A 13,708-nucleotide genomic window follows, 5' to 3' on the forward strand; every position below is an offset into this window, starting at 1 on the left:
CCCACCCTCCCCACCCAGCCCCTCCCCACCCTCCCCACCCAGCCCCTCCCCACCCTCCCCACCCAGCCCCTCCCTCCCCACCCAGCCCCTCCCCACCCTCCCCTCTACACCCAGCCCCACCCCTCCCATTTTTGGATGCACGACGGACGGACGGACACAATAATCCCCTGTGGGCTGGTGTAACCAGGAGGTTCCTACACAGTATTATAGTCCAGAGAACATAGTACGAGTGTGGCTGAGTGGCGAGTTGGTTAGAGGCAGGGCTCGCACTCGTGGCTGGGTGGATAGTCGGTTATGATTAGGTTGAAGCAAGAGGGAATAGTAAATACCATGAATTCCTACCCTTTGTAGACTATGAAAAAAGCATTCGGTGAAGTCGAAATTAATGCAGTCATCCAAAATATCCCAAAACCAATGCCTACAAAACCAATGCCTACATTAAACAAATTTGAAATAATAAGAAATCACGTGAAGAAAGTACTTATCAGAAGGGGGAGTCAGAACAAGCAAATGCGACGTAACATAGTTCAGAGGGACACAGCTGGGATGTATACCCAGAGCAGTTATCGAAAGGATTCCTCTGGTATAAATAAATTGTCAGATTCTGAATGTGGCCTGCGATCAAAATGATGACTTGAAACACACATGTGACCGAGAGTGGGTTAGAATGCTTTTGGAAAATTGTACCTAATGAAAATCATTGTGGCTGAATAAGAAAGTTTTCAAGAAGTATGTATGACATAGGTTATAAACATGGACATTGACAAAAAAGTTAAAGGGAAAAAGTAAAAACGTGTACGTTTGCACCTCCGATTTGTACGGTTAGATACGTATGGTGCGAAAGAAGTTCAACACGCATACATACAAAGAAGCATGGAGATGTGCGACCCTGGGATTAATAACGCTGAGATATAGAAAGAGAAACACGTAGGTAAGAACATGGGCATAGACACCGTTTTGACTGCTAAGAAAAGCAAGTGAGCTTCGACAAGGACACATCGCTCGAAGAAAAACGACAGCCGTTAGTCGAGGCTAGCGATGGAGTTGCAGCGAAAGGAAGGAACACGCCCGAGAACACTTCTACCGCAGAGATAATAGAAATGAAATCAGCTCATGTGCAGGTGCTAGACGGATTGCTGTATCGGAAAGACCGTGGTGACAACTTGAGAAAAATCTTAATCCAACAGTGGATTGATCTTGGATGATGATGTTGAAAGGTAGGGCTCGTGTTTGTTTGCCTCTTGGTTAGGGGTAGGGCTTATGATGATTCGTTAGCGTTCTCTGTCCACAAACGACTTGCCCCATCCGCGTCGACAAACCGTGCCCTTTCCAGTTTTTATTACACACTTTTATACTGGTAGGAACCTCCTGGTTACACCAGCCCACAGGGGATTATTGTGTCCGTCCCTCCGTCGTTCATCCAAAAATGGGAGGGGTGGGGTTGGGTGGATAGGGGAGGGAGGGGAGGGGCTGGGTGGAGCTGGGTGGGGAGGGGAGGGTGGGGAGGGACTGGGTGGGGAGGGGCTGGGTGGGGAGGGTGGGGAGGGGCTGGGTGGGGAGGGTGGGGAGGGGATGGGTGGGGAGGGGCTGGTCACCCCGTGGTGCCCTTATAAAACTCAACGTTTAACCTACTCACGCCGGCTTGTGCCCGCCCTCACAGTCGGGCATATTTGCGGAACACACCACGTGGTGCCGCCGTTGACCCTGGCCATTGACCGAGCAACCCAACGTTCCTACCAGCTCCCTCCGCAGGAGAATGTGTTTTACAGTAACTCACTCAGTCTGGTGTATCCTCAAATCTTGTAACTCAATTTTAATCCACTTCCCAATGTTGTATCGACTGCAAACTTGGCATACTTATGTCATACTGATGACAATACTATATTCTATCATTAAAAATGAAAGCATATATATTTTTAAGCAATATTTTTTATATGTTATGTTTCGGCTTGGGTCTAATTGTCCACGCTCAACTCACGTTGGCTGTAAATCACCACGGCCCCCTTACGTTATGGCAAGCTTCGGGGCCACTTCCTGGAGTCGTGGAGTTCTGCCATTACTAGTACGGTACATTTCATGAAAGCGTGTTTTAAAAAAACGTATTTTCAAATATTACTTATTTTTGTTGCTTATTAGTCGCGGTGTTCGCAGTGCGATGCGGTGACACCGGATGACGATGCCACACCTTGCCGACGATGCCTGCCGAAATCGACGCCGGCCCCCCCCCCCCCCCGGGTTTAGCATATACTTATTTTCTTTACCATCATTGATTGAAGCACCACCCTCTTTCGCACTGTGTCCTTACCCACACGCATAGTGTCATCCTCTCTCCACTGACTCGCCGCTCACAATAGCAGCGGGCGGGCGGGCGGGCGGGCGGGGCGCGCAAAGGAAACAACACAAAAGGGTCGCTTGTGTTGAGCACCAGCCAGACCCACCCCATTATCTGAACGGGCAGCAGGTATTTTCTGTGGCAGATAAAAAAAGGAGTGATCAAATAAATAAATAAATAAGTGCTCCCCTCTTTGGCGAGCGGTGGCGGCGGGGGGGGGGGCAGAAGGGGGGCGAAAGGCATTTTCAGGGCTGCTTCTCCAGTAGTGCTAGCATATGCGTGGCCTCGAGTTAAATTATTTAACGTTTTGCGAGTTTGATGTTTTGGTTTGCGCTCATTTTTTTCCCCCCGGCTTCGTATTTTTGATGAAAATGTGAGTCACAATGGAAGAGGTATGCCTGTGCAGATTCTCACAGCGGAGGTAAGGTGGGGAGAGGGGAGGGGAGGGGGTGCGTGGCTCAGGGTTGTTGTGTAAGATTTGTGTATTTTTTTAGTTTGCTTGCCAACACAGAGCTGTGTCATCAGAGCTCGATTACAGATCAAAGGGTTTTTTTTTTAATTAACCTGGTTTAAGACGTATTTTTTTTTAAAGAGCTTCACTCGTGCTCAAAATGAGATTTCAGCTTGCGCTCGTGTGTCTCTTTAGCGGTCCAAAACCCGCGGTGAAGAAGAATTCCACGTCCTTGGTGTTTGTTTGCGAGACGAGTCTTTATTGAAGGCGAATCGCTTGTTGACTTGTGGTGCCCATTGTATCGACAACGGAGGAATGAATGATGCGCCGAGGCGACCCACAATGGGGGGATTGTGAATCGGGAGGTGTAAATCACAGCGTCGCCTCCCTGGATTTAATGAGTTCCTTACAATGACACTGATTGTGTCCGTCGCGTTAAAAATGCAATTTAACTATCAGTATTTTGGGTTTCTTTAATGATGATTCTCTGGAGAGCGCTATACAGTCAAATCCTGGCTGGGAGACTGACTCAACCCGTCACCTGTCCTCGGGTGGTTGAAACAATTGCCAGCTTTCTGGGGGAGAAAAAGACGGCTGTCTCTTTTTTTTTTAAATAATTTTAAACGTTTGTTTCTCGCCATAGGAATGTGGATTTCCCCCGCCACAGTTTTCGGACCGTTAACGGATATAATCAGACAGACACTTTGACTCTAGTCGTATCTTCTTTGGTTCTTTCGGTAAAGTCACGTAGAATGAGAATAGAATAATACAGTAACACAATAAAATTCTCACGACGTGTTATTTTATTACTTTATTCTCATTCTACGTGACTTTACCGAAAGAACCAAAGAAGATGAATCCTTGCAGTCACGAAAGCTTTAAACCTCGTCGTATCGTTCGTTTTAGCGTATTATTATCATCATTCATATTTTATTATCATCGTCATAGCCGTCATCGTCTGTGCTCTATCCACTGATAGATTATGACCTCCCCAAGTCGTCGCCATCTCTCACTGTCGTGAAATGTGACTATTCAACAAGCACGTGCACACGGGCTAATTTCATCGCTCCATCTCTGCGGCGGATGGTCCCTTTGGAGCTCGTTTCCACCTTTGGCTGCTCCTTCAGTTCGTCTGGAACCACCGGCGATCACCTCTCTCTATGTGTGATGTCTCCAACCTGCGTACGTTGCGTTACTGGAGTGGTGTTGAGTAACGCCGCCACCCTGAATAATTATAGCCTTATTCATTAAACCTCCTTTGCCAGTACCAAAATGTAATAATAGGGGTTTTCCCCTTTTTTGGCAACAAAACTGAAACCTTTTTACAAGGATTCATGTCTGCATTAACCACAATACCTGCAGTCAAAATGCAAACAAAAAAACATACTATGATAATATATGCATTATTATAGCCTTATTGTTATCCAACACCTCCGATTGGCACCGTTGGCTGTGTACGGTGAGAACGATGTTCAACATACATACATACATTGAGACGTAGACGCATCTTATAATTCAACAGCATCGGCAGCCTTGGTCTATCCGCGAGCGTCAGGATAAAATCGTGACCTTGCGGTCAATCTATGTCTCGTCCTGCAACACAAACGGATGTCATTACACGGAATCGCAGAGCGATCGAAAGTGAGAGATGTATCCCGGTGACTGCTTGTGAATGTGAGTGGTAGGGCTTGGGCAGGTACACGTTCAGAGAAGTTGATGATGGCAGCCAAAGGTCTAACCCACCCGAGAGTCTTATTCTCTCGTATGGCATGTAAAGCAACGGTTTGTGTCGTTGTCATGGTTGAATGGTAAGGTCCTTGAACCAATCCAAGGCGGCAGTAAATGCTGTATGGATTGCAGTCGATACCGCCAGGGTGTGAGTGAATGGGGCCACTCGTCGGTTATGTGCTTGATGATTTGGGCTTTATCACGGTCGCAGATTTGGTGATTTTTTTATTATTATTTTCCATTCGTGGAACGTGTGCGCGCACCTCCCCGTGCTGCGTCCGGACGCAGTTCAGTGTGGTCCCAAGCCGTCGTGAGAGAGAGAGAACCCCGACACTTCCATAGTCGGTGGCCAAGAGGATGTAGGCTGTAATAACAAACCTGTCTTCATTTTGTAGCAACAGTAAGTAGAAATGCGTTCTTGTTAATCTTTGTTTTTTTTCGGTAAAGTCACGTAAAAATAAGAAAAAATGAAATTACATAATATACGACGTTTCGATTGCAACACAAGCAATCATCATCAGGTAGAGGAAACACATAACCGCAGATATATATACAGACCTTAAGTAGAAGGAATTAACACAGATATACCAGGGGATACAGAGAGACGGAGCATCACACTAAATCAAACAGGGTTGGTTGTAGTTGAGACGTCGACTGCCGCAATTACAATTGTGGAACGCGTATTTCATTGTTGAAGGATGCCTGGTACTCAAGTGCTACCATTTCAAAACAGGTCATCAGACAGAAAAAAAAAACCCTAATATAATTCTCATCAGGCCCCATGGTGTTAATTCTCGTCTCCAAACCCATATTAACTCGAGCTCTCTCACCTCTTTGTTTTTGTGCTATCAGGGGCGGAGCCACAGGGCAGGCTGGGGGGGGGGGGCTCAGCCCCCCCTGAAATTTTGGGAAAGTCGGTAATCGGGATAATCGGATATCCGGCTGCTGCAAAATGCTGCAGGCTGCCACCTTGTGTGCTGCCCTGCAGGCTGCCACCTTGTGTGCTGCCCTGCAGGCTGCCACCTTGTGCTGCCCTGTAGGCTGCCACCTTGTGTGCTGCCCTGCAGGCTGCCACCTTGTGTGCTGCCCTGCAGGCTGCTACCTTGTGCTGCCCTGCAGGCTGCTACCTTGTGTGCTGCCCTGCAGGCTGCCACCTTGTGTGCTGCCCTGCAGGCTGCCACCTTGTGTGCTGCCCTGCAGGCTGCCACCTTGTGCTGCCCTGTAGGCTGCCACCTTGTGTGCTGCCCTGCAGGCTGCCACCTTGTGTGCTGCCCTGCAGGCTGCTACCTTGTGCTGCCCTGCAGGCTGCTACCTTGTGCTGCCCTGCAGGCTGCCACCTTGTGTGCTGCCCTGCAGGCTGCTACCTTGTGGGCTGCCCTGCAGGCTGCCACCTCGTGCACTGCCCTGCAGGCTGCCACCTTGTGTGCTGCCCTGCAGGCTGCTACCTTGTGGGCTGCCCTGCAGGCTGCCACCTCGTGCACTGCCCTGCAGGCTGCCACCTTGTGTGCTGCCCTGCAGACTGCTTGAGCGGCAGCCTTTCGAACTTATCGAACTTATTAGCCACATCAGCGGCTCCGACCTATTCATAAAATCCGCGTTCAAATCCAATAAAATTTGTTTTATACATTTGTGGCGCCCATTGGAAAACATAAACGCACTGAGATATCTCAGAATATTGAAGTCAGCCCCCCCCTCAAAGTCAAAATCCTGGCTCCGCCACTGTGTGCTATGAAGAAGGGCCATTGTCCGACAAGTCGCCAAATATACATACTATTTGTTATTTTAAGGCGGTGTTGTTGACCAGTATATGGAGGGTTTTTGTTGTTGTTGTTAATTGTGCTTGTGCACCGCTGCCATCGGCAACATCACCAAATCACTTGCTTTAGTAATGCAAGCAGACACGTGAAAACTAGTCCAGCGTTTGCCTTGTGTGAACCACTGACGTGGAGAAACATTAGTCCAGTGGGCCACTCATCAGTTGTTGAACTTGAATGCTATCTAAATTTGCAATAACACATAGACCTTGTATTCGGCATACAGCATAATGATTCACAAATTACTCAATTGGGATCATACGTAGCAATCATCGCTCTCCTACTGCAAAACTTGGCAGGACCCTCCTCGAAACACTGGAATCGGTTGAGGCTTTCATGATAATAACTCCCCCCGGCTTCCGCGAAGTGAGTAATTGCCGGCATGATTCTCGGTCACTAAAGAAAATCTGTTATTGTCTCGTTCGTTTATTATCTCGCCTTTGTCATTTGTGCCATCCTGCCTGTGTATTTGCCTCATTTGTGTCCTGTTTATCTCGATTTCGATTGCCTCGTATGTGACGAATAAGTTTAGGGGCGCCATGGTGGCGAAATGTTAACTATACCTCGCCTGAAATTTTTATTTAAAGCTTTCGTGACTGCAGGGATTCATAATCTTGGTCCTTTCGGTAAAGTCACGTAGAAGGGAAACAATAAAATAATAAAAATATTAAACAATAAAATTCTCACGACGTTTCGACTGCAACACAAGCAATCATCATCAGGTGTGAAAACCACAGCAAGAAAATTTGGAAAAAGTGGCGGTTTTTTTAACGTCAAATTTTCTTGCTGTGGTTTTCACACCTGATGATGATTGCTTGCGTTGCAGTCGAAACGTCGTGAGAATTGTATTGTTTTATATTTTTATTATTTTATTGTTTCCCTTCTACGTGACTTTACCGAAAGAACCAAGAATATACCTCGCCTGGTCTACAAGAGGTCGGTGGTGTTCGATCCCGACCCTGACGCCTGTATATTTGGAAGTTTGCAAGTCTCTCTCCCCGTGGTCGTGTGGATTGTCTTTTCTCAGTGTCCTCCGGTTCTTCCTTCCACATTTAGAAACGTGCGTTGATATTATTTGGCTGCTGTAGATTTCCGCAGGATAAGCCACTTCGTTGAACTATCATTTGTGACCAGGTCGCTTCTGACAAATAACTATATAGCTTAGTGGGCCTTACCTGGTAACATAAAAAAATGTAGTTTTAGTTTACGTGACTGTGCTGCCTTTTCTATCATGTGCATTGTATTGTCTCGACTCCACGTGTCTGTCATGTGACCTACTGGTTGACTGGCTCGTTTTGTTGTGTTTGCCTCTTCTGTTCTATTCTTCATTTAAATACTGTATGTTATATTTACTACGAGCTTGACTATCCGGCTTCGCCCGGGACTTGGATTCACCACGCCCGGCCGCCTTTGTCTCCCCAGTGGCGATGTTCACACACCACACCAGTTACTCGTTTGAGGCTGAGTCGACCTAGGGGAGGCCCAGGACCGGTTCAAATAATCGTCACCGGTGGTGGCCGTGAGCGGGAATGCGTTACGCTTCCACATGCGCGGGTCACGTGACAGATTTGACGTCACAGCTCACTTGCCGTGCAAAAAATAAATACATTATTGAGCTCCCCCCCCCCCCCCAAAAAAAAGTGTATTTTTATCATTTTGCATGGTGTACAGTCTGGAAAGTACCCACATGGCAAATTTCAAGTTTGTTGCATGTCGGGAAGTACGCTAAACATTTTGAACAGACACACATAATCACAACTTTGCCTTTATATATATGGAGATATTGAGATGCGGTCATTTAAGTAATGGTTAGTACACTGGTCTCGTAATTCAGAGGTCACCGATTCGATCTCGCGACGCGAGAGCTGAAACAATGGGACAACATTCTTAAATGTTACCCGCGTCTGTCAAACAGTGCTGTGTAAATGTATGCACTACAGTCGATGTGCGAGTTGCGTGTGGTGGGGTAAAGCGTGGGTACTCTTGCCTCTTCCAAGATGCCCGCCGGTGTGGAAAAGTAGACAAAATACCCTGAGGACGGGTTTTCCAGAGCTACATTTGTATATGCATATATATACACATGCACCACTGATGATATAGCATTACTGAAACAGAAGCCAGCAATGCCATATAATGGCGTGAGAAAGTGTGCCTCTCAATTTCAGTTCCTGAATAAGATCCCATCATGTGGAATGAAACATCGGACAGCATGTCGAACAACCCGAGGTACAATCAGAAAAACACATCAGAGAGCTGCAGTTCTAACCTCGTCGCTGGGGATGTAAACATGGCCGACTGAAATGGAAATCCATCTCTCTTGATAGAACTTAAGTGTCAGGACCTACCATCCATTGTTTATTAAGGCAGAATTTTTACATTTTATTATTAGTCTAGTTGACAGCAACTTGTGGAAATTTGGTTAAGACTTAGCCTGTGGATTTCATAGTAATTTCCATCACGCTTGATGATTTTTGTCCATGTATAGTCATGGGTAACTAAAATACAAAATAAAAATTCGTGGGGTATTTTTGTTGCTTATTCTTCTTCTTTCGTATGGCTAATGTAGATGCAGAGCAACACCTACAATTTCATATTAAGGTGGTCAGGTGTAGTGGAGTGTATCTCTGTAATGTCTCCTTCGTATTTGTGGATCGAGCATTACGTCGTTATATGTTACATGGTCTGTTCTAAATGATAAGAGTCGCACACTGGAGAGTTTAACATTTTACATTCGTGCATCAGGAATCCTCATCTGCCATGGTTTGTATAGATGTGGTTTATGGTGGATTATGAGCTTCGTGGAAGATCGAACCCAGGGATATTTTACGTTGGGTCTTTTACAAGGTGTTTGTTTGTGAGTTATTTTGAACTCCATTCAGTTTTCGAAGCTTCATTGGTGTTTTAACTGGCACTGTTGAAGGTATTTTCGTCGCTGGTTTCGTGAACGTATTCTAACACCACCGCCATCCTGACCGTTCTGGTGCCAGGAACCTGCTCGTGTATGGAGGCGTGGGCCCTCAGCGTGCGTGCCCCGTGGCCCTGTGTAGGCGAGGAGGGCCACAGGGATGTGGGCCCTGAGGCCGCCCGGGTGGCGCATGGCAGTGCTGCTTCGCGGACTCGCCATGGTCGCACTCACCCACCTGGGACAAAGCTGCCCACGGCACGGTGAGTGACAACGCGCTCGAGATGCAAAAAAGTGAAAAGTGGACAGAGAGTACAACGGTCATACTATATTTATGAATGAGTGGGGAGGAAACAGGAACTGTCCCACCTAAACAGAAGTTATCTGGAAGTGGCAGTTCAGTCATCCTAGTGTGCGTGTTTCAACACAGATCCTGGTAGCAGTACGAGATCCAGCCACTTCGTTGAGCTTCCATTTGTGACCAGGTCGCTTCTGAAAAAGAGCTATACAGCTCAGTGGGCCTTACCTGGTAAAATAAATAGTTTTTAGCATATGAACAGACCCCCAGACACAACTTGAACCTAGCTGTATCTCAGAGGTGCTGACTCAGCACCCTGACATGAACATCAGCCCTTTCATAGTCAGCTCAGCCCCAGTGATCAAACCCAGGTTTCTCAGGGGTGCTGGCTCCGTGCCCTCTGGCGCAGGTATCATCTGCCTGAGAAAATCCTCTTCTCAAGCTTGAACCCAGGTTTCTCAGAGGGTGCTGGTTCAGTGCCCCAACGCTGGTGTCATCCTCCCAAAGAGAGAGAGACAGCCACCCATCGCCCCATATCTTGCATAACTATGGTCTCGATACCAAAACATTCATAACAGATACGGTCCGTTTGAAGTCCTTAAGCGGAAACGATTTTGTTATTGTGGCCAATTTGGGTGCTCAAGACGGAGAGCAGGGCGATTGTTTGCGAGGGCAGGGGCGCTGCAATTGGAGGGAGGAGAGGTCCCGCGGGTGCTGACAGCTGCGGCCCAGCGAACACGGTTCCCTTTTGATACCCACGATACCCTCCTGCCCCTGACACCGGAGCCCCCACCACCCCCACCACCCCCGCTCTGTTCAGTAACTTCCTTTACGAGCCAAGAGGGGCAGGCTGGCCTTGGAGTGGTCACGGGAGGAACCTCGCCGGTTCACATCCGAATAGGGTTGCTACTCGTGAGGCACAAACGAATTAGGCACAAGTACGGAAAAATAAAATCTCGCCATCCCAGCAGAGGGGGAGAACTTCATGTAAAGGTGCAGTGCTGCAATTTCTTGCTCAAGCTGCTGCTGACACTAGGGCCTCCATTATAGGGAGAGAGAGAAAAAAAAAGAGAGAGGGCTCTCTAGCGATCTCTAGAGAGCTCTCGAGTCAGGTTCACATTTATTTGTTTCAACAGGCAAGAATTCAAAAGACCAGGATGTCTCAATTACAAGAGTCACCATGGTCACCGAAATAACAAAAGCCAATATAAATCAAATCGAGCGCAGCAATGAATCAAATCGGAATCGGGGCCAAAACAATTGTCTTTTGCGAGAAATAACAAAAATATTGCACAAACATAATTAAAATGTGAATACGTAGCGTAAGTCGACTTGGGCAGATTATTTTATGTTGGCGGTAGTGGATGTGCAATTTCAACTTCTGTGTGCGAGTGCGTTCGCATGTAGCCCACATGCCCAGCCACCGCATGCCCAAACGGCTTTTGTTTGGTCGGATAGAGGGGGCTAAAAGGGCTAGAGGAGAGATGGAGTGATGTGGTACAAGTGGACGTGGAGCTGAGTGGACTTGCTGATGAAAATGGTACCAGCGGTGTCAAAATCGGCCTCTGTGGAGGAGGCTCGTGAAGGACGCTACTGAGCAGTTGGAGAGCAGAGGAGCGACGCTCACAACAACGAGCGTATGCCAAATCAGTCAACCCATGGCACCTGCATCTGTCCCGTAAGCTCCTGCCAGTGAGCCTTCGACACTTCACGTGGCCACAAAGTGTACATAGCCTGGCACAAGCACGTTGGTAACGTCACTGTCACTTCCTGGCGAATGGCAGTTGTTGTTGTTGTTGGATGTGACAGAGGTGGGGAGATGGGGGTGGGTGACGTGTATCTACAATTGATGGGGGGGGGTCGGAGTGGTGGGTCGGGGGTTGAGAGGGATAACTGATTCCACGCTAGCACGGGGGGTGGGGATTAGGGGAGCGTGGGAATGGGGGCTGGAGGGCGGGGCTAATGCCGTAGATGTGAAGTAGCTATACGGCATCGTCTGCTGCTTTTTGGCGGGTTGGATGGCATTAATATAAATGCGTCGTTAGCCAACCACCACCCGACACAGTCAATTAGTAAGGTTTGTCACGTAAACAAAACGTGCCCATTCGTTGCTACTTCAGCACACCGGTGTGTTGGAGAGTAAACGCACAACGATCTTTCGCTGGTGATTACAACCAGCTTCATCAGGCGACTTTGCCAGAATTGTTTACGTGGAAAACCTTACTAATTGGCTGTGTCGGGTGGTGGTGGGTGAACGACACATTTATATTTACGCGATCTGACCAAAAAAAAACCTTATTGTAAATAATATTGGTCGTTAAAGCCTACGTGTTAAACCGAGTGTCTGCTCTGTTGAAAGCGCCGTTAGCCAAGGGGACAGTGGCTGCAGCGATTCAGATATCACTCAACACTGATATTAGCCATGACCAGAAATCCAATTCAGGCTGGCAGTTTTATAGCACAGTGCACGAATCTCTGTGCCCAGATATCATGTTTTTTATAGCGCGATGTCGTCTTCCTCGCCTGGTATACAAGAGGTTGGGGGTTTGATCCCGACACTGTCGGCTGTATATTTGCAGTTTGCACGTCTCTCTCCCCGTGGTCGCGTGATATTTTTTTTCCTCGGGGCCCTCGAGTTTCTCCCCCCCCCCTTCACATTTAGAAACGTGCGTTTTAGATTGTTTTTGAACTGCCGTAAATTTCCACGCGATGGGCCACTTCATTGAGCTATCATTTGTGGCCAGGTCGCTTCTGAACAGTAAGCTAACATTTTGATTTAAAGCTTTCGTGACTGCAGGGATTCATATTCTTGATCATTTTTTTAATTATTTCCCCTTCTACGTGACTTTACCGAAAGAACCAATATTATAATAAGTTAACAGCTCAGTGGGATTTACATGGCAAAAAAAAATATAGTTTTTTTGTGATTTGTTTAATATTCCTATACTTTGCACTCCTGTCGTGTTTTTCTATTAATTATTGTTTAACTATTCTAGATTTGAAGCTTTCGTGACTGCAAGGATCCATACTCTTTGGTTCTATTCGGTAAAGTCACGTATTGTTGAACTTTCTGACACGCCCCTTACTGGACACCTGTAAAAAAAGAGCTGTATAGGTCATTGGCTTCCTCCTATTAGAGATTTACGCGAGTAAGGGGCCGTCCATAAATGACGTCACGCACCTGGGGGGGGGGGGGGTCAGACATTTGTCACGATGTATGACGTAGGGGGGGGGGGTTGAGAAATGTGACGTCACATCAAAATGCGCAACTTTAAATAAATATAGACAACACGTTCTACTTAATTTAATAAACTTTTTAATAAATGTTTTCTCCTACAACATCATAGTGCAGCGCCGCATTAAATACGCACTACAATGACAATAGTTTAAAGAGATTTGAAGCATGTTTTATATATTTTTGGGGGGGGGGGCAGAGCTTTGTGACGTCATATTTGAGGGGGGTGGAGGTCTAACTTTTTGTGACGCCGTGTGACGATGGGGGGGGGGGGTCAAAAATAGTCCAAAATCGCGTGACGTCATTTATGGACGTTCCCCTAAGCCACGTCCAGTCGTATGAATGAGTAAACCGGAGTCGATCGGCTAACTGCTTGGATGGAGGGAGTGGCTAAGTGTGAGCACTCCGCGCCTCTCCCAAGACGTCTGATCAGCATGGCAGTTTTGGCCTAAATACCGTCCGGAGAAGGGGCCCTCTTGAGCTCCCCCTAGCAGAGACCCTACCGGTACAACACTGGCACGAGCAAAAATTGTCAGCGCTGTGCTCATGGGCGGCGTTTGCGGGGCGGAAGGGGGGGGGGCACGAGGAGGGAAAGCCCCCCCCCCAAACTGGACTCCATTGTTAATCTATTTTCAGTCGTTTACAATTAAAATTAAACGTCATAATTGTACGCATCCGCGATTCCGAATGTGAGCGACAAAGCGAACCCCTGCCCTCCTCCCCCCCAAACATAGAAGTCAAACTTTGCCTATGGCTGTGCTTTTATCTCTCTGAACATTCCTGTAGTCGAGAAAAAAAACACAATCAAAGAGCAACTCCACTGCTTGCTTGCGCCTGGTATACAGGAGGTCGTGGGTTCAAACTCGACCTTGACGCTTGTATATTTGGGGGTTTGCGGTGTCTCTCTCCCCGTGGCCACGTGGATTTCTCTCCGGTTTGCACGGGGGT

The 13,708-nt window shown here is 47.5% G+C and overlaps 1 protein-coding gene across 1 annotated transcript in view; it reads left to right on the forward strand.

Moving 5' to 3' along the window:
• The first annotated feature begins 2,555 nt into the window (after positions 1-2,555).
• Positions 2,556-13,708, forward strand: part of LOC116941491 (scavenger receptor cysteine-rich domain-containing group B protein-like) — a 39,169-nt gene continuing 28,016 nt past the window's right edge. Inside the window, exons 1-2 of the mRNA XM_076068055.1 lie at positions 2,556-2,753; positions 9,313-9,490. Coding sequence (XP_075924170.1) covers positions 9,391-9,490 — 100 coding nt within the window. The 5' untranslated portion in view covers positions 2,556-2,753; positions 9,313-9,390. The remainder of the gene's footprint in view (positions 2,754-9,312; positions 9,491-13,708) is intronic.

The sequence above is a fragment of the Petromyzon marinus genome, chromosome 1, assembly GCF_048934315.1.
Source record: "Petromyzon marinus isolate PM22_M1 ecotype Great Lakes invasive population chromosome 1, UKy_Petmar_22M1.pri1.0, whole genome shotgun sequence".
NCBI lineage: Eukaryota > Metazoa > Chordata > Hyperoartia > Petromyzontiformes > Petromyzontidae > Petromyzon > Petromyzon marinus.